Source organism: Phaenicophaeus curvirostris, chromosome 6 (genome assembly GCF_032191515.1).
Source record: "Phaenicophaeus curvirostris isolate KB17595 chromosome 6, BPBGC_Pcur_1.0, whole genome shotgun sequence".
Taxonomy (NCBI): domain Eukaryota; kingdom Metazoa; phylum Chordata; class Aves; order Cuculiformes; family Cuculidae; genus Phaenicophaeus; species Phaenicophaeus curvirostris.
The window spans coordinates 30202556-30224207 of record NC_091397.1 but is presented as its reverse complement, the minus strand read 5'-3'; the positions used below and the strand labels follow the sequence as shown (position 1 = coordinate 30224207).

The 21652-nt window shown below is 39.0% G+C and overlaps 1 protein-coding gene across 2 annotated transcripts in view; it reads right to left on the bottom strand.

Moving 5' to 3' along the window:
* TNS3 (tensin 3) overlaps positions 1-21652 on the bottom strand; it is a 242280-nt gene that overhangs the window by 180585 nt on the left and 40043 nt on the right. For both annotated transcript variants that reach the window (XM_069859719.1, XM_069859720.1), the window contains exon 2: positions 8327-8438. In XM_069859719.1, coding sequence (XP_069715820.1) covers positions 8327-8438 — 112 coding nt within the window. The remainder of the gene's footprint in view (positions 1-8326; positions 8439-21652) is intronic.

Sequence of the window (21652 nt, the reverse complement as noted above, 5' to 3'; positions counted from 1 at the left end):
TTGATTCTGCATCAGATACTCTCTAGGGTCAGATAAATTTGGGCGAGGGCGAACGTTCCTTCAGGTGGCCAGCCTGTCTGGAACGTCGGCCACTCGAGTTGGCAAAATATTTTCAATTTTCCTACATAAACCGTATCCCCTGATGACGCAGCTCGTGCCTGATAATATTTGAAATGCTGCGCGGCCAATTCTAATGGCGTTGCCGCCTTTTTGCTTTTACTTTGACCCATTTAAAAAAAACCTATGAGGCAGCACAGGAAAAAAATCAAGCAACCGATAAGCAAACTATATCCGATAATCCAACTGAAGACAGAAATATAAATCCAAAACCGACAAAGACCTTAGAACAGGAGGGGACCGGGGGTAAACCCCTATCCTCTCAAACCAGAGCCGGCAAAAAACCCGGACAGACTCAGACCGGACAGACATCGGGGGTAAACCCCCAACCCCCTCAAACCAAAACCGACAGAGGCCCGGACAGACTCAGAGCGGGAGGGGATCGGGGGTAAACCCCTCATCCTCTCCCTCCAGGAGTGGAGGGGCGTCCCCTTACGAACTCTGGCTCTGGGAAGCAGTACTGCATCCAGTTTCTTCCCTTTGAGCCTACAGACGGAGCTCCGACAGACAACAGATAACAGAACTTACCACCTGCGGAGGTTTATTCACAGAGTGCCGTTTTCGCCGTTAGATCCCGGACGAGCCCCCAAAATGTTAGGGTCCAGAATCTAAGAACGAGACAGCACGGCAAGCTGGTACAAAAATAAAGTACAAAATTTATTCTCTTGCGCAAGAGGTTAAAAAACAGACTGGCCGCCAGGGACGCTCTTCAAGGGGAGCGACCCCGGCTGTACCTGTGGAGTTACATTTATAGTAAAAGCAGGCACATACAAAATTATTAGTTGCAATCTTATTGGCTGGTCTAGGGGTACATTCGGTGTATTCGTGTTACATTCTGATAGATTCCAGCAATCTCTTATTGTCTGTGTATTCTTATCTCAGGGGCGTGTATGCAGTAACAGTAACCTCACATTGTGTTTGTGTATTCGTGAACAGCTTCCAGCCCGGCCTCTCCTTTTCTTTGAGATTGAATGGCCCTTACAGTAAGAATTGATTAAACCTTAGCCCACTTTGGAACCAAAGATTATTTTTAGACCTTTTCCCGCCAGATGAACAGAAAATCCCATACTGCAACATTTTATCTACAAAATCATCTCAATCAGACTATGGTTGACTGTAGCTAGCAACCCACATGAAACTAAAAAATGGTTAGACTGTCTCCAGGTATTTCTCACAGCTGCAGACATTGCAAGAACTGCAAGATCTGGAAAGCTTTCATGCCTGTGATGGATCTTGAAAACATATCTTATATAAAATTATGCTAAGAGCAAGGATCAGAGAAAAATAAAGAGATTGGCTTAAAATGGTGATCTTCATCAGAAGAGAAAACACTAGGAGTGATGCAAAGGAGGTCTTCAACATGATCCTTCAACTGCTTACACAGTTGTAGGCATGTGCTTCCAAAGGTATATTTTAAACTTCATTAATGACAATAGATGGAGCCTCTGCATAAAATTGGCTAACAACTCCACTTTTACCTGTTTTAAAGGGTTCACATCCTGAGCATGTCTAAACGGAGTTATGTTTGTAGCTCAGCTTAGTTTTCTTAGTTTCTTCATGTACCAGAAAAAAACCTCTTCAACACTTCTTACAGATTTCTTCATCCAACTCTCCTTTATTTAAGCCTTAGCTTCCTATACATTATTTCTGTCCCATGGCAGTTTCCTTTCCCGCTCCACTCCCTCCCTTTCCCACCCTTGTTTGGAAGCCAATTCGAAGTGTGATTTTTTAGCCAAATGCATCAAGATTTACTTTGAGTTTCTTTTCCCCACATGGTGCATTCAAGTTAATCACATTCAAATTACATACTCTAATGATAGCAGTATTTCACTTTTTTGGGGTTAAAGAAGGCAATTTAATTTCAATTTACTCTTAGGAATTTGGGGTTCTCAAGTGGGCTAAGTTTATAAAACTGCAGATACACCAGATCACAAAGCAGGCTTTCCAGGAAAACATGCAGCAGGGAGGAACACAGGTCACATATGTTGTGCTTTTTTTTTTACTATCATTTTTAATTCATTAGCTGTAATGAACAGAAGCTGCAGCTTTTTAGAAAACTTAGTGGCTTGAATTTAAACTTTAAAATAAATCAAAGATCACATTCTGCAATGAGTATGTCAGTCCTTGTCAGGTAAACAAATAGGGAACTCATGTTTTCACTACAACTTTCTGAAACATTACCTAATATCTGTGATGTAGCTTGAACATTAAACATTCCAATAGAGGTTTCTGAGGTTTTTGCCTTGTGTTTTTATTTTTACATTAGTAGGAACTTATCTTAGAGATCTCTGCCAAAGTTCCTCCTCCGTACCCCAAGTTCCCACTGGGGTAACAATGTGCCATCAAAGCATGTCAATTTTATTGCTTCTCTCAGCTCCAGAAAAGGTTGTGTTCAGCCAGGATGCTTATGTACCTCTTGTGTAATGCCTACTAATTACAGTGGCTTCTTCTGTACCTCTGTTTGCTTCAGTAAGCCTTTAGTCATTGTTCTCTTTCATGCTGTTGTTATGCACATAGCTTCCATATTCCTCTAAGCTCTGTGCTGAAAAACGAATGCATAGCTTGTACAGCCGAGTACCTTCTACTAATCTGGTGGAAGCAGCTATTTACTGTGTGCACCTTTTGTCTAGAGAAGAGTGGCTGATCTTCCCAGTCTTGTGGTGTCACAGATGAGCTGCAGTCCACACTTCTCTTTCCAGCCTCTTACTCCCCAGAACAGTACACTGTCACTCATGCCCAGGTCAAAATGCACCCATTTCCCAGAGGTTCCTAAAAAGGTATCTCTGCTGCCACTAGATCAATTCACACAGTCTCCCTTGGACATCTTCCCCCATGCCTTCCACAAACATGGCTGACAGTCAAATAAGGCTTTACAGCTAAAGTTTGGGTTACTACCTAACCCAGCCTTGCTTTGGCACTCCATAATCCCTCCTCCTTGGGAGTTCACAGAAGCTACAGGTTATTAATCTGCTCTAGGGACAACAGACCATACTCTTTGATCCTACAGCCTGCATATGTTTACATGCAGTTTGCTGTCTGTTGTATCATCAAATGTTGGTCATAACTGAAAACATACAGTATTAGCAAAAAGAAATTCTAGGTCCCATTCTTTCACAAGTTCATACACCTCTTAAATTTAGAGATATTGAGCAGTTAATTGCTTTCTAAAGTAAGAAGGTATTCTGTTTGCTTTCTGCTGTTTCTTGATGAGTCTGAGTCATACATACAAGAAATTCATCATTACAAATCTTAGAAGTATTAACTGACACAGTTACCATAAACCATCTTAAAACAGTCCCATGGAAGGCAATTCACTGGATCAGTGCTAAAGAAAATATGTAAGCGTATATACAAAAATCACACAGAAAGCAAAAGCAGTATGATAAAAATGCTTTTAACAGTCCTCTCATTCTCTCAGAAATCTACCACATTATAATATTAACATAATTATATGGGTGTGTCTATTGCCATCTTACAGTTAATTAACCAACGTCTATCAGCATGATTAACCTTAAGATGTAGTTATGTTGAAATTAGTTTAAATACAATCTACATTATAAGATCAACAGATGCATAGATTTCATAATATAAACATAGAAATGCTTAGTAATACAGGATTTTATTTTAAAAAGATCGGCCCACAGAACCCAGGGTGATACAAACACCCCTACAAATACACATTACACACTTCACCATTTAGAATCAGCTGTGATGCCACTGGACCAAGCCAGATACAAATTCCTTTAGCATGTCTAGCTTTCTAGTTTGTGTGCCACAACTGTAACCATAAATGTGCTCTGCGCATTACTAAGATACTAATGTTATTACTGAACTCAGCACTTACTGATAGAGTACATAAAACCATCTGCTATCATAAAAGATTAAATATGCATACATTTACACACACAGCGTGCACAAACAAGCCTTAAGAACAGTTCATCAGTTCCAAAATAGTCAACAGAAAAATGTATTTTGTCTCGCCAGAAACAATGAACGCTTGACTAACTACAAAGAACTCTTTGTATCTGGTAATTCCAACTAACCCAAATGAGACCTTAAGTGGATCACTAACTATGATCACAGGCACAATCACAAGCAAGCAGGTAAATTTCAGAGGAAAATATCAAACTTCTTTAAGAAGAAAAACAGCTCAAATTGTCTTCAAGTCCTGATCTAGGATTGGTAAGTGGCTGGAAGTTCTTGATTAATCACTCTTTGTAATTTGATGAGGAAATATACTTTCTGCTTTTACTTCATGTTACATGCTCAAGGAAACAATCCAGACTTACTTACTCTAAGCTACTCAGCTTGAACAAGACTTATGTTAACATGATTTTACAGAAGTTACTATACAGATTAATTTTAAGTAAATAAAATTAATTTTACTCTTTATTACACTCAGCTTGCACACAATATATTTCTCTGCTCACAATAAGCATTTCTCTGCTCACAATATAGCTAAAAGTACATGCCAGTGTAATTTAACACCTCTTTGGCCAGCACTGACAAATTACACAAACATCAGGAAGAAAGCACATTCCCATGTAGTCAAATCAAAGAAAAAAAAAGCTTTCAAGGAAAAAAAACCCCTGAGTAACTAAAATTCTACAAGTGCTCCTACAGAAATCCTTCCAACACACTTTCCAAGAATAACACATTCATGGCAAGGTTAGATTAACAAAAAGATACTCAGTTCATTTGAACTACCATTAATTGTTTTAGTTCAAAATCTAGTTCATGGAATGCTTTTTATTGCATGTAATGCCTCACTAGCAGCACCTAAACATGTTAATTTAATGTTAATCTAGCTGAAAGGGAGAGGAGTTTCACCGAAAGGAATATGTAAAATGTTCCAATTCTTCACAGTTACCTCACACATCAATGCTCTAAAGAACTAGGAAATAATATTCCATGGTTACTCCTTGAATTTCCCAAATCTGGTCTCCAGTTTTTAAATTGCCAGAAAAGTACTTTAGAGACTGGGAAGATTTGAAGCACCTAAAAATTTCTCTGTTCTACACTGTCATATTATCACATCACAAAGAAATTATAATTTTAAATAGCAAAACAAAATAAAGTAAAACAGAAATAAATAAATCTATATTTTACATATATAAAATATAAATTCACATGGAAAATACATAGAAATTACATCATTATGACAGCTTGTTTATAGATAAAAGAAAATACTGAGTAACGAAAACAAAAAAGCTTAAAAAAATCATAAGGTCTTAGTAACACCAGAGCCCTTTAACTAACTATGTAAATGTGCATTATTAGGATGTACATCTGCTTAGTCCTGAACTCAAAAACATTCAAGTTTAAGGTAGTACTGAAGACAACATGGGGAGTCATGTGGTCCTCCGTTTAGTGCAGAATATGCAGGTACTATAAAAATCAATTCACAGCTGCTTATCCCTTCTTCATAATGACAAGCTGCATCAAAGCTACAGACACATTTACCAGGCACCGAGACAGACAGGAGCTTACCCTTCTTCAAATCTGCCTTTCTCATGTGCCACTGGTTTTGTAGAGCTCGTTAAAAATAAAGTCATTGTAACTGAGTATACTTTACTGAAGTGGACTCAAGTATGCAGGGACAAAGGACATTGTTCAAGCGTACCTTTCAGTCAATAATTGATTTTTCATAGAAAGCTTTTAGGCACTGCCTTCAGACCTGGTTACTAGCGAAGGACCCATTATTTCATGACAGGACTAAATAACACACCCCTAAAATGACTACCTACATACTAATGAAACATTATCTAACCAACAAAACAATCAGTTATGGCTTTTTTCTTTCTTACAAGTAGATGACTCATGGCTAGATGAACAGCAAATGCTAGGTAGTGACCAATCACGAACCTTTCCCCTCCTTCATTTCTCTTGATACAACTTTCTTTTCCCTGATAAAACATTATAGTTTGGAACAAACCTGCAGTCTGTACAAAAAGGTACTATTTTCTGAGGAGAAAGTTAAAAAGCAATATTCTCATTAATCTACAAAGGAACTTTCTTTCTTCCTAGATAAAGGCTTTTCTTCTCCCTCCCCCCAATCCCAACTTGCTCACTTTCATTCAGCAACATCAGGGAGAATTTACTAGAAGCAGCAGCACCAGGATTTGACTCCAAAACAGTTGGGTTTTTTGTCCTACACATTAACAGAGATTCACAATGCTCTGGTACATTTCAACTACTGCAGTGCTGGCAAGGGAACACAGAACTAGTAGTTCAAACTCTTCCAAAAACTCTGCTTCTTAAAGCCCATGCTGCAACTTAAAATACAAATGGGTTCTCATTAAACTTGAACTACTTGAAGTCATCACTTCATTCTGCAGTAATATCAAAAGGCTCCTTCTGAAAATTGCACCTAGGAACTTAGAGAAAGTTAACCCAGATGGACTTAGATATGGGCACAGATGTAGCATAGTCACAAATGTATTGGTTTGGGGAATGTGTTGGAAGGATCCCAGCAGAAGCACTACTAGAATTTTAGTTGTTCCTCAGTTGTTTTGTTGGGTCTTTTTGTTTTGTCTTCCTGAAAGCTTTTTGCCTTGATGGTTTGGATACACATGAATTCATGAATTTTGCTTCCTTCCTGATATTTTGAGCCACGTACAAACACTAGTCAAAGAGGTGCTGAATTACACTGGGATGTACTGTTTGTTTCTGTATTTGAGCCAAAGCTATTACACATTAGGGCAAAAGGGAAGCTTGCTCAGACCCATCCTAACCTCTGCTGCATTTACAAGACACATGGTAAAGCTCTTGCCACCTTCGGTAGGTATGCACATTGACATAGCTTTTGCGAATTTCAGTCTTACAGCTCTGGGCTGTGAGAACTCAAATCCAGAGCAAACTGGCAAACATTTTTTCTATTCCCACCCTCAAGGACTTTCCCTTCCAAGTACCAATTCTCTGGAGGTAGAGGGCTTCTTAACAGTGACCCTGATCAAGAGGTTCATAAGGCAGTTTTTAACAGTGAAACTGATCAAGAGGCTCGTAAGGCAGTGCCTTCACTAAGCAGGCTGCCTTCCAATACTATTTCTGCTAAGCTGGAACCAACCTCCAAGAAGGACAAACAGAAGAAATATGATGAAGAAATGCAGATCTAACTACCACACCTATGATGATAACTGTAATGCTGAACAAATGAGGTATTTTACATTTAGCTGTTCACCTGCAAAGCCTGCACCTTAGCTCAGGAAATGGCCACATTCTTTCCACATCCAAATCTCTCATCTCCCCCTCAAGTTTTCAGAGGGATCCTAAGGCATCTGAAGGATATAGGAGGGAGGAGGTGGGAGAAGGAGATGCATCTAGAACTAGGAAGGGGTGCCAACATCTCTAAGTGAAAACAGCAACTACATTTCAGATGAAAAGACAATAGCATTAGCTTACTAGGACGTAAACCACACATGGGGTAAGTAAAGAGTTTTATTAACACAGTAACAGGAGTTAAACATTAACCAGGCTAAACCAGTACAAGGGATCAAAACTCCTATTCCTGGATGACCTGCAGACAGAATTATTGAATTACAAGACTGAATTACAACACAGGTATCCCATGGAGAAGAGACAAGTATGCTCAATTCTACACAGCAAGGGAGAAGAATGAGGGAAAACAGCAGTAAGGAGCAGGCAAAAATGCCAGAGGCAGCTGACTCTCTGTAGTCTGTGCATCCAGGAGGACGATCTCTTCATTGTTTCTGCAAGTGATTAAGCTGAAGGACTAAGAATTAGACAGAGCAGAACACAAATGGAAAATTTAAAGGAAATAAATAGGTGGCTGCTCTTGTGAATTTCTGAAAGTTAACAGAGGGAAAACCTTCATGCCTCAGTGAGTGAGGGTCACACACTTCCTTCATTTGGAGACTTAACTCCAGAGGCATATGTCACCCACTGTGCACACATCAGTCACATGCTCCTCAAAGACCCTCCACAGGCATTGCCTTTTCCTGGAACCTGTCTGAATAGCACAGTAATAAAAACGCGTTCTTATACAAGTCCAATTATCTACTAACACACTCCACTCTCCAACAAAAACAGAGAACTTTACTGTACAAAGAAAGGGAATAAATCACAGTAACATTTATACTTAGTCCAGTTGCAATTCCAGAAACACGTATTTCTAAAAACTTGAATGTTAGTACAAAACAAATTTCTTTTACACAACAAGAAAGTAAATGGCACATCATGTGTTACTCACCTCTGCAGGAAATGCCTTGGCTAGCAATTACTTGCTTGCAGATTCCACAATTCTTTGATTTCTTAAAAGACTTAGTTTTGAATGTGTGAGACCTTGAAGCAGTTTCTTGAGGCTGGAAGGAAAGGGAACAAGAGACTTTACCTCAGCTTTTGAGGCATATATTTTATGAAAAACAGATAACTTTAGGTTAAATATAACAGTAACATAATAACAGCATGTCAAAGTGATCTCACTCTCTCATCCTCACTTTTATTCAGTAACATCAGCTTTCTACTCTCACGCGTGGGAAGCAGAGTGTGAGGAACCTCTTTTATATCAGGACACAGATACCGCAGAACATTTTATATCATAATTTCAGAATTCACACGACTTATTTTTTAAGGGGAAAATGCAGAACAATCTCTATGCTACGAACCAACAAACTTAAGGTCTTATCTACATAATTTGCATTGGTTCAGCTTAACCTGGTTAAAAATAACATAAGCAACACTCTACTATAGCAACAAATTTAACTTATCTGGCATAGAAAATAGCTTGGGTGCTTCATTTATTAAATGAAGCATCCACGCAAGCTGACTTTGGCACAGACTGCTAACTTTAAAAACGCTTCAGTTTCTTTCCTGCAGGAGAAAGGTATCCTAATTTACAGTAACGTTATTTCCACAGTGTCTCATAGTAACTGAAATATCTTTTTAAAATAGAAATCAATAATGAAATTCTTATTGGGAACAGAACACCAAAAGTTAATATCACATACATATGGGTACTATATGGCTTCTATAAATTAGGAAACTTTTAGGTAACAGAAGATTGGGCTACCAAAAGCCTATGACAGAGTCAGTATCTACCCTGGAAAAGTATGACAACTTTCACTTTCATTGGTAGATTTTTTTTTTTTTAAAATATCAGTTACCTATTCAAAAACAAAAATACATTTCACCAGACCATGAAAATCCCCAAATAATTCTTCACATTCCTCATTTTCATTTCACAGTTGCATCTTACTGTGCTTAATTTCAGTACTGCATTCAACATTTCAACTACATGAGCAGCACAAGTATCTAGAAGCAGAAAGCTGTCCCTCCACATCCAGTCCAGGCCACCATGGTGCCAGGCTTCCACTCGTACATCAGATGGGAAAGTTTTCCAGCATGGTGCAACGCACAAGTCCACAGCAATAAGGTAAAGTGGCATTTCTTTGTGGCTTTGAGCAATCCAACACATGGCTCTAGGAAAAACGCTTACTGTCTCCAAAAGTGTCTACAACAAAGCAGCTGGGCAGACATAAGAGCAGCCATAAAAACTGATGTCACCTTCCAAGCACTGGTCCACACTGACCTACCCAATCAGGGGGCACAGTCACCCTGATCTTAAGAATAGCTTCAGGACAGCTATTGTTCTCACCCACAGCCAAAATAATTATGATATTTCCATAAACACCACAGTAGTACCTTCTTCAGCTGAAGGACTAAAACTCAGGCTAAAGTCTCAGGAAAAGCATTCCATCAGTGAAGTGTATTAATCAGGAGAGATTAGCAAGAGTAAAAGTACAATAGCCCATATCCTCAAAAGGCTGAAATAGGGGACGAAACATCTGAAAATGTCATAAATTTGAATTGTATTCACAATGCTTTATTAGACACTTTGATCACTCACTGTGGAAGCCAAAGTCACAAAATCCCTTCTTTCCCCTTCTGCTGCTATTTGCATCATGTTACTTCAGGTTGAATCACAGAGTCATTAAGGTTGGAAAAGACCTTTAAGATCATCAAGTCCAATCATCAGCCCAACTAATCCATGCCTACTAAGCCATGTCCCAGAGAATCATTTCTACACAGACTCTGAAAACCTCCAGAGAAAGAGACTCCACCACTTCCCTGGGCAGCCTCTTCCAATGCTTCACCACTCTTTCAGTATAGAAAATTTTCCCAATATTCAATCTAAACCTCCCCTGGTGCAACTTGACGCCATTTCCTCTCATCCTATCACTTGTTACTTGGCAGAAAAGACCAACACCTGCCTCACTACAACCTCCTTTCAGGCAGTTGTAGACAGTCTGTAGACAGGTCTCCCCCTCAGTCTCCTATTCTACAGGCTAAACAAATCCAGTTCCATCAGCTGCTCCTCATAACACTTCCACTGCAGCCCATTCACCAGCTTTGCTCTTCTCAAGACACACTCCAGCACCAAAAGTGAGGGGCCCAAAACTGAACAGAGTATTCAAGATGCAGCTTCACCAATGCCAAGTACAGGGGAACAATCACCTCCCTGCTCCTGCTGGCCACACTATTTCTGATACAGGCCAGGATGCTGTTGGCCATCCTGGCCATCTGGGCACATTCCTGGGTCACGTTCAGCCAGATGTCAAGCAGCACACACACCCCCAGGTTCTTTCCTGCCAAAGGAAATAATAAATCTGAAGACGTTGTCAGAATTGATTCATATTAAAAGTAAACTATAAAGAAGAAAAAAAACAGCTGGCCTCCAGCACTAGGTAGGAACATAATTGACGGAAAACAGTTCAAATTTATTATTTTGAAAAAGTATGTTATGATTATGGTTTTTTGCATTTCAAAATATGGGAGATGTATTTGAAAACATTGGCACTGCCCCGACATTCAAGGGTCAGGGCAATCCACAGTTTCAATACAGGATGGAGGATGATGTAATTGAGAGCAGCTCTGTAGAGAAGGATTTGGGTGTGCTGGTTGATCAGAAGCTCTATATGAGCCAGCAATGTGCGCTCACAGCCCAGAAGGCCAACTGTGTCCTGGGCTGCATCAAAAGAAGCATGGCCAGCAGGTCAAGGGAGGTGATTCTGCCCCTCTATTCCTCTCTTGTGAGGCTCCACCTGGAGTATTGCGTCCATTTCTGGAAACCTCAACATAAGGATATGGAGCTGTTAGAACGGGTCCAGAGGACGGCTACAAAGATGATCAGAGGGCTGGAGCACCTCCCATACGAGGACAGGCTGAGAGAGTTGGGCTTGTTCAGCCTGGAGAAGAGAAGGCTCCAAGGAGACCTTATAGTAACTTTCCAGTACCTGAAGGGGGCCTACAAGAAAGCTGGCAATGGACTTTTTACAGAGGCATGGAGTGATAGGATGACGGGGAATGGCTTTAAATTGGAGAGGGGTAGATTTAGACTAGACATAAGGAAGGATTTTGTCACAATGAAAGTGATGAGAAGAAAAAAGCCACACACTCAAAATTTTAATTAAACCAATACAGACTAAAGCACTCAAGATACACAACTTGGCTTTTGGTAACTGATACAGCAGCTCCTCATTGGCAAAGACTTAACATTTGTTTATTATTCCTATGAAAGATGCATTCACAATGTTATTCCCAAATAACATGCTACGTTGTAAGAGTTAATTATTCAATGAACAACAGAACCAAGCAACGCTAATTTCAACTCCATGTTTCCAACATGTAAACTGCAACTGTGATAATGGCTCATCCTTTAACAGGATAGTCACAAGGCTTAGATCTTTTATCAAGAACCAGGCAAATATTGTAAAATTAAAAACCTGTTTAAACCATCTCCAAGAAATTTGTATAACTATTCACATACATACATGCCAGTAAAAAAAAAAAAAAAAAAAAAAAAAAAAAAAATCAAGCTCAGCCAATTATTCATTACCTCTACAGAATCAGTTTCCTTCAAAGTCATCTAGGCAGTGACTAAACTGACTAAACTGTACTTATAAAGAAACACATCTCAACAAATAAATTTAGCCTTTTTAAATGAAATCATTAATTCCAGATATTACTCTATGTGAGGAAATAAAGCCCAAAACTATATTTCTATCTCTAAAACTTGTAACAATCCATGCCATATACTGCAGCTTAGTTACAAACACACATGCCAAGTCCTATAAACTTTCCCTACATCAGACTCTACTCTTGTTGAATTTTACATGGCCCATAAAAACCCTCTTAGCACAGCACAAAATCATATAATGTAAAGACGTTTTGTTCACTTTCCAAACACGGTCATGCAAATATGTTCCCCTTTTCCATCTAACATCTCTCTAAATAACTTGCCAACCAATATTGCAATTTCACGGGTCTGTTTGTGCATCCTTCTACTTTCCAAAGTAGCTTTAAATTCACTGGCTAATATAATGCTTCTGACTATTATGGTAAATACAAGGAAGGAGGAGATAGCAGTGTATTAGCAGAATGTGTATTTCACTGCCGTCTATGAACTAGGGAAATGCCGACAGAGGATGTCCAAAGTAAAGTTCAAATGAGGGACAGCTGAAAGCAGTCTTAGTGAAAAAGCTGTGCCTCAGTTAAAAAAAAAAACAAAACAAAACAAAAAAAACCCACAACAAACAAAAAACCCCTCACAACCTTTGAAAAACTAAGCCATGTATCTACTTATGTATATCTGTCAAAAAAATAAATCACACGACTAAGGAAAAACCATCACAGCTTGCTGAGGGGAATGCCAGACAACTCACCCCCTTTCAGTCCTTTCCATCAAGATTGTTACTTCTGTCACCCCTCTTCCTTCCTCTTCTCCCATCTCTGGCATGAAGCCTGCATAACAGAAGTCCCATGATTTCTGCACAGTTACTTGCTCCCATGGAGAAATCAAAGAATAAAATCCTATCCAGTTACCCACAGTTCCCCATAACTAGCATTCCTGAAGCAAATACTGATCAGACGGGACTACCTAGAATATAATAGTTGATGTAACTGATAACACAATAGTTCAGAGCTTTTCTTGTCGCTCCCTGTAGTAAACAGCATTTTTAACTTTCCATATTTGCTGCAGGTTCCATTTCCATAAAAATATCTCAGATGCCTACCATGCATACAGGCCAAGTAATTGGAAATTATCCATCTACCCTGTAATAAAATGTTTTGCAGAACCAAAGGGATGACCACAACTTTTCAGTAAATATAAGAGTGATTACGTCAAAAGTCTCACTCACACAAGGACAAGATGGATAAACAAGGACCATTTTTCCAGAAACAGCAAGCACAATAACATGAGATTTTCCACAGCTCTTCCATATGAGAATAACTTGTCCGAAAACATATTAGTGCTTCAGAAGTAGCACAGTATTTTAGCCAAACATTAACTGAACATGTCACACATTCAACTACATACACAACTACCACCAGAGAATACAAAAATTTTGCAGAGTCCATGCTACATGAGAAGAATATGGAATAGTGGCAAAAACATGAAAAGCAGACTGAAATAAGGCATTCCTGGCCATTTCACTCACATGCAGACAAGCATGTATTATATATATTTACATGCACGCTAAAACATACACAAACAGCTAATTATACTATCACTATCATTTACCATTACCAAATAACTTCAGAGGGATTATGAAGAGAGCAGGTTTTGTTAAACACCTCATTTACAGCCCATGCATTCAAGTTATTTCACAGAAAGACAGGCAAGCAGCTCAAGCTAGAAAACAGATATCCAACTCGGAATCACACAGCCTGAGCTGGCAATATCCCTCCCAGTGGTGTCTGCTCCTGACTTGTGACTCAAGTGAGGGCACACAGAGATGCTGGTGAGAAAAAACAAATATCTCATTGAATCAGCTAAGTTCACATTGAGAGGGAAAAAGAATCCTATGATATGGTAGTATAAAACTGCCTTACTGTACGAGCATAAGAGATCAAAGAATAACTGAAAATGACAGAGAGAGTACCCTCTTTCCCCCTTATTTAAAATTTCTTGACAATCTTAAGCAGCAGAAGCCTTCATAGTTCTCAGACGAAATCAGAGGTCTTCACTGTTTTAACATGAAACTCTGCCTAGGTACTAGGGTATCTGCTATCTAGGTATCTGCTGCAGCAAGTTCCAGAATGTCATACTCCTCCTTGTTTAAATAGCCTTCATTTGTTCACTTTAAGTAAACTTCCATCAGTTCTGACACTTGCTAGTTTCTGGACTGTGGGACTGCACATCTAGTTCTGCCAAGTTCAACCTACCCACCATCTTTACGTTTTTGGAAAACCTTGACTATTTCCCCCCTAAACTTGCTTTTCTACAAAATGAAGGGTCCCAGTCTTTTCTATCTCTTCACAAAAAAGTAGCTGTTCCATCCCCTTGATCATTTCATTCATCCCTTTCTGCACATGCTCTGGTTCCATAGGCATTTATACATGCTGGGACCTGACACGCATTTCAAAGTTTCAAATAAACAGCTGAAAACTATTTGCTCCACAGCCTGTTCAACTCAGACAGCCTAACTCAGACTTGGACCTCAAGATCTAGATCTCCAGGTATAGCTGCTTCTAAGTCCAGCTGCCACAAAAAAAAATACTGGTCACAAGCTAAAAGGAAAACTGTACTGCTTTCACAAAGCTTTTCACCTTAGCTTTCTCACTTAGAGCTCTGAACCAAAATGCTAAAAGCCACACAGACACACGGCAATGATAGAGAAGGAGAAGCACAACCCTAGTTTGCTACAGGCTTCTGTAACAGGGATCTGAAGCCTCAGTCACCCTATGAAGTGACACACCAAAAGGGGAGCAATGACTGAATGTAACAACAACTTCACTGCTCTTTAAGAAAGAGGACCTATGCCTCAATTATTACTCTTTCAAATCACATACATTTATGTTTGTCATTTTCAGAGAGTGCAGCTAGAAGGAGGTCCTTCATCTACATCAAATGCATGTGCTCTTCTCAACAGTTTTCTTCTTGAAATTCTTGACACAAAGCAATACGAGCTTTCTTTGAAAAAGATGCAGAAGTAATATGGGCAAGTACAGTGTCTGGAAAAGACTGACCATCAGATAAAACTCTAACCCAACTTTAAAGCCTGAGGTTGGCCATCTCAAACTTCAAATGACATTGAGGAACATTTTCCTATTTGCTGTTTGCCTAGACAGTTTGAAGTCCCTTATAATCTGGCTGAGATATCAGTCCAGAAACAATGGGCCAAGGTCTGCCTAGAGGTGAGTGACGCCCACTTTAAAAAAAACAGCAACCAAGGAGGTCTAAATGCATGCCCATCAGCAGCCTTGACATTCTTTCCAGCAGGATGCAGGAAGAGCAGCACCCCTGCTGGAGAACATTGCCTTTCTCCAGCCAAACCCTCACTGCTGTCCTTTGGCCAAATATAGCCCTAGGAATCAGTCACCTGAAGAAAGCAGTGGTTCATTGCCTCTCCTCCCAGCAGAAACAAACAGAAAGGCCTGTGGTCACTCCTCAGCCTTAATGTAAAAAAGCAGCAGCTGCCACATTTTTCATCAGTTCTTTGCATAGTTTTTTTTCAACACCTTCATTTCTTCACTGCACACTAACTTGTTGCTGGAAAAGCTATTAGAAGACAAATGGCAAGACCATTGAGACAGTTATTACTTTAGACCCTGGAAAACTTGTCTTTTTCCTCCTCATCTCGTTGGCAAACTGACACTTGGTTCTGTGTGGGAAACCACTGTGCAAAGGAAACACCCAATAGCAACAAAGGACTTTTCTCATTAGATGAAAAGATGCTGTGGCATCTGAGGCTATGATACTGCTTTTATTACCAAGTTTGGAACTCCCACATACTCAGAGCTAGACATTTGAAGACTAGAATTCACATCCTCAAAGAGGAGAAGGGAAAAGGGTTATTTCTGAATATACCTGTTCACAGAAAAAAAATGACAGGCATAACAAAGGCAAAAATTCAGACAACAGGTGTGTAACCTTGAAATGATGACAAGTAATTTTTTTTTAATATTGCCTTCATCTAGAATCTCTAATCAAGTCTCTTCCCACTGCAAATGAATTCTTGCAAGCACACAAAACCACTGAGCCAAGTACATGCGTATTTCCTCCCTCTGTCTCAATATTCCCTAATGAACCTGCTTACAAGAGCAGCAAATATGCAAAAGACTGCAGCAATGTATTATACAAGCTAACTTCCTATGATGTGATGCAGTTAGTTACAAGGCCAAATACCAAAGAGCTACCAAGAGCTGTCATATAGTATACAATTTCTGGTATGATAAGAAAAAAAAAAGAGAGAGATATTAAAGTTAAAAACTAACCAAGAAAACACAACACACAAAAAAAAAAAAAAGAAAAAAAACCACATTACACAACCAGGAAAGCAACGAAAATCTACAAAAGAAGTGGAAAAAGGGAGAGCAGAACCAAAAGAAGTAGTCACACCCAGACCCAAACAAGGACAAACAACAGCAGCTGTAGACCAGACCAGGAAAAACAGCCAAGACAGATGAAGATGCATATCAGTAAGTCAGTCACTAAGAAATTGAAGAAACAGTATTAATGCTAAATCAGTAAATAATTTTAGGAATTTCATGTAGATATTTTTGCTGCACAGCTTGAGCCTTCCCTCCTACCTTCACAATCCTGCCTGAGACAGGTGTGCTACACTAATACTCAAGCTGGCACTTAAAGTTCATGCAGGTACTCTGTTGTGAGCACTCCTACATTTCAGATAGATCTTCCCCCTTCATCCTCAAGAGAAAGCCAGCATCCAGGCTAGAAATACACAGAGATAAGCAAGTTGATAGTTGAACACTTCATGTACACGTGCATTTAGAAGCTGCTTTACTAAGAAATCATGCACACTTCAGTGTATGGTGACCTAGTGCATGGATCAGGGAAGTCTCAGTCATCACTCAGGATCTGCCTTATGCAACATCATTATGTTACATCTTCAAGTAATAGCAAATAATATGCTTTCCAGCTCTGCAGGAAAAGCACATTAAAGGTGATTCGGCAGGATAGAAAAATGACAAACTCCATTCAGTTTCCTCCTCTCCTCACACATCCTTATTTAACTACTAATTTCAACCCAGGCTGTCAGTGTGGCTCTTGGGACTTACTGGCAGACAATAGTAATGACTGCATTAAGTCTACTTGGCCATAGTACTTTGAAAGGTTAGATTACATTAAGCAAGGAATAGGGTGCAGACCAGCATCTCTGTCCAGAACATCTTCTCTCAACACCTATGCTTCTCACCCCAAAGCACATGTTTCAACTTATTCCTCTGGGCAGTAAACCATGATATTCCAAACACTTCTGGGTCAGTATATAAACAGTCTAGTTAAACATGCAATTCCATACAGATTATGATCTGCACTAACGATAGTAACTCAAAGAAAACAGTGCTCCCTCTATGTGTGTGTATGTATGTGTATGACTGGAACTATGTCCTTAACTACTTCTTCAATTTATTAAGTTACCATATTTCATATAGTTAAGACTGTTCCAATCAGTAATCTAAAACAATATCTCTTATATAACCAGTTACAATAAAGACAATTTTTGCACTTCATTAAACCTGAGGATCCAAAATTTTTGGCTTACAAAATTTTGTATTCAGTAATTTAACAAATGGGAGAAACCCCAATGTAGAAAGAAAAAAATCTCCCACTGTGCCCTTCTGTGCAGAACTTCACTTCTTTCATAACCTCTAGTCTCACTTTTTTGCTGCTCCTGTAGTAAGGCTTCACCTTTTTTTCCCCCATCAAGTTATAATCAATTGTTTTCAGGAAACAGAACCAAATTAATACTACACAGACTGTAAAAAAAAATTTTAGGATAATTTAAGTGCCACTCCAAAAATCAGATGTGTTTACTCAATAATCTCACTCCAGGATGTAATTTCTTACTTTCATCAGATGGCAGACAATTTGTGGTCATCCATTTATTCTGTATTTTTCCTGCTAATCCTGTGTGGTCTTGTCAGATGAGTCTATGAGCACACAAACGGATGAAAAACACTCTACTTGCAAGCGTTCAGTTTGCATGCCTTCTATTTATTTTCCTCTGATATCACAAGATTAGTTGTACCAATCACACTTAAAGTGTTTATCATGTGACAACAGTATACTAAATTGGACAGTCTCTCATCATATTCCCTTACTGCTGCTAGCCAAAGACAACATTGTCAAGTCCACGTTCAACTAAGCACAGACAGACAAATTAGAGAAAACTTTGAGAGAGCAAAGGATAGTATTAGGTAGGTTTGTATTTTTACTGAATAACATGAACACACACACACAGGAAAAAAAAAAAAAGCAAAGAAACCCAACCCAAGCAACAGTGTCCAAACTTCCTGGTTACAACTATCATTCATACCATAACATCATAACACCACTTTCATGATGCACAACTACTTAAAAAAAATGCTAAGGAGGAACCAAGGTTAGCCTGATAGCAACAGATACGTCATTCACCGTGGCAAACTGCAAAACAAGGCTTCTCTTCTGGTCCTCACACTGCTTCCAGCTCTAACCATCCTTCCCGCTTTGGTAGCCTGATCAATAGAAACTGAAAACAGGCTGTTCAAGCTCTGGCAGACACACCTAGCACAAGATACAGCCACACTATACCGTACAGAATCAAAAGTACTTGCTATATTGGACCAACCTTAGCCTTTGAGAGGGGAACTCCCAGTAAATGGATTAAATTATATGATGTTCAGTTCACATCTATATTCTGATGTTTGGCCCGCAGCTCTGAGAACAAGAAAAATTCAGCAGGAAAGCATGCTAATCATCAATAATTATATTTACTTCTGCCAAACCACAGATATTAATACCTAAAAAAATTTGAATTAAGTTACCCTTACCTCCACCTTATTGTAACCACTTCCAAAGTCATTTCAATTACAGCTTGGAGACAGGGTAACACCCTTGCCTGCTTGTCAGAACCGTCTGCACCTTTCCGAATAGCTACTCCCATTCAAACATTAACTTCTAGTAGGAATACAAGAAAACAGCCATCTCGATAATTATCAAGACATCAATTCCACTGATTAGTGCAGGCTGCCACTAAGCGAGAGCCCTGCACGCTCCCACCCAGATGGGAAGTTTTGTTGCTACTGGCCTGAGGCTTGGAACTTCAATTCCTCTCCTCTGCCATGCGAACAAACCAGGACAATACAAAATGGCTTAAGCACAATGATCACACTACGCTACAAGATCTAAAGCTCTTGCGGAAACTGAAATCAAACAATTGACATTTATAAAGTTCTTACACACTGTCTCTTCTGTAGCTGATTAACTTGTTCACTGACTCAAGGACAAATAGTTAAACTATTATGTTAAGAAAAACAATTACATAAGATGCAACCATTGCTTAACTGACCTCCTCTGTTCTTCTAGCCCAAAATAACTACTCACTTCAAATTTCCAAATAAATATCCTAGTTATTTCCTTGGCACTAAAATTGGGATCTTTTTATCACAGCAAGTAAAGAAAAACCTCACTAAAACATACGTTGAACTTGACTTTCATGATCCTTTCTAAAGGCCCCAAAGAATGCCCTTGAAACTCCAAAATGCTCCTTCTAATGACCAGGAAGCTCCACAAACTTACCCTTCTTACCAGATATTCTCATCACTTTATCATGTTTCTTCAGTTTCAATTGTTCCAGTATATTCTTCATTATTAGAGCAGTTCATGGAGTATTGTTAGTACTGCTACTGAAATCAAATGAAACTTCTCAAGTGTCTTCACTGTGTAGACATGTTTGAAGGCAGATCCATTAACTAGGCAGATTCACTGAGCAATATTTTCCTAAATGTTGTGAAGAGAGAAGATAAATACTGTCTTTTCAAGACCTGAGGTGTAGCTGTGAACATCTATTAATGAGGAAGAGGTAATCCTTCAAAAGAAAGCTACTAGGTTTCAGTCTAGCCAAAAGTATTAGTTAGCAGGTATTCATCACTCAGATTTCACTCCAAATGCCAGCGCAATCAGAATTTTAACACTTTCAGGATCTGTGATTCGGCAAAGCAGGCCATTTGAGAAAACCAAGCAACTAAAAGCAATCAGCAATACCGCAGTACTGAGCGAATACAACCTGCAAGCATACAGTTAGCTATTTGTTGGCTTGTTAGTATCAACTTTCTTCATGCGACAAAAATATTCCACAATTTTCAGTCTGTTCTTGTTGTTCAGCCTGAAACTATATATATAATACATACATATCAATTTAGCCCTTTCCCTCTCCCTTACAGCAAATGTACAGTTTCCAAACCAGAACTCGGCTTTTGCAAAAACATAGAAACTTATTGATCAAATCACAGTCAGAGCATACATTGTTCTCCCAAGCACGTAACAAGGGGAGAGAGAACTGCCTTTTGATAACACTCCTTCAGCAAAAATTTATACTCCCTTAATTTTGCAATTCAAACAAACCTGATGTCTTTAGGCCTCTTATCCATATGTTCACATTATTTGTTAATTTTCATTACACACAAGGCTTTAAGGCTATAAAATGGTTCACAAGCTGCACCTCTCAGCAGCTGAGAAACTACAAGGAATTCATAGATGTGATTGACTTCTTCCAAGTTAAAAGCATTACTTCAGAAATATCAGCATTTAAAATGATAAGGAATGTAAATTGCTGAGGAATATCTTGGTTTGTCCATCAGCCAAATTGTCGTCAGCCCAGTTTAAACAAAGGGGTGCTTTAATTAGTGAAATATTACTAACTGACAAGGAAGATGCCAAAAATACTTCACTACAATTAGAAACCTTCCTCCCCCTCATTAAAACAATTTTTAAATAGCATTTAACCCCTATGCAGCCACACGAGTGTGCTCTAAGTATATCCATTTCTCCTCTGTACATCAAAAAACAATTAAGTAAGCCATAAAAATGTCTTCCAAAGCATCTGAAAAAGCTTTCCAATATTATTACCAGAGGATCAAGGCAACAGTTCATTTCAGTCCTGTTCCAGATCCCACTGGGGCTGAAATGCTTTCCAGTCTAGCTCTCCATTGAGTTTAGAGGGGGGAAAATGCATCAAGGAAAGCAGAGCACCAAACAACTGTTCAAACCAGTTTTCAGTGTTAATACCCTTTAAAGCTAAGCCAAGCCAAATCAAACCCTGGGATTTATTAACCTGTACTACTGTACTTTATATGCTCAAGCATGACAAATTAATCTTTGCCATGCAAAACATACACATATATATTAATTGTATAATACCTGTACAACTGCCTACAGATGCTCTTATTGTTCTTAGTGCCTGCACATGCTGCATGTACAGACAGATGCCTTCAGACTAAATGAGATGTCTTGTCTTAATGACATTTTGCAGAAAATTTAAAGTGTTTATATCACTCTGCCTCTTTAGAGGATGGTTGTGCTTAACTGTGTCACTGTGAGAAAACAACTGCTTATAGACTTCTTGGTTTATGTGAACTACTCCCCAAACATTAGGCTCCCTGAACAGAAAGAGATTTGTGCAACTGTTTCAGTAACACCAGTTTCAGGCAGGAAAGGTGATCCTGCAAGGTCATTTAAGTGATTCTGTTGGAAATCTTCAGACTACCTGCAATTCAGGCTTACGCTTATCAGTTG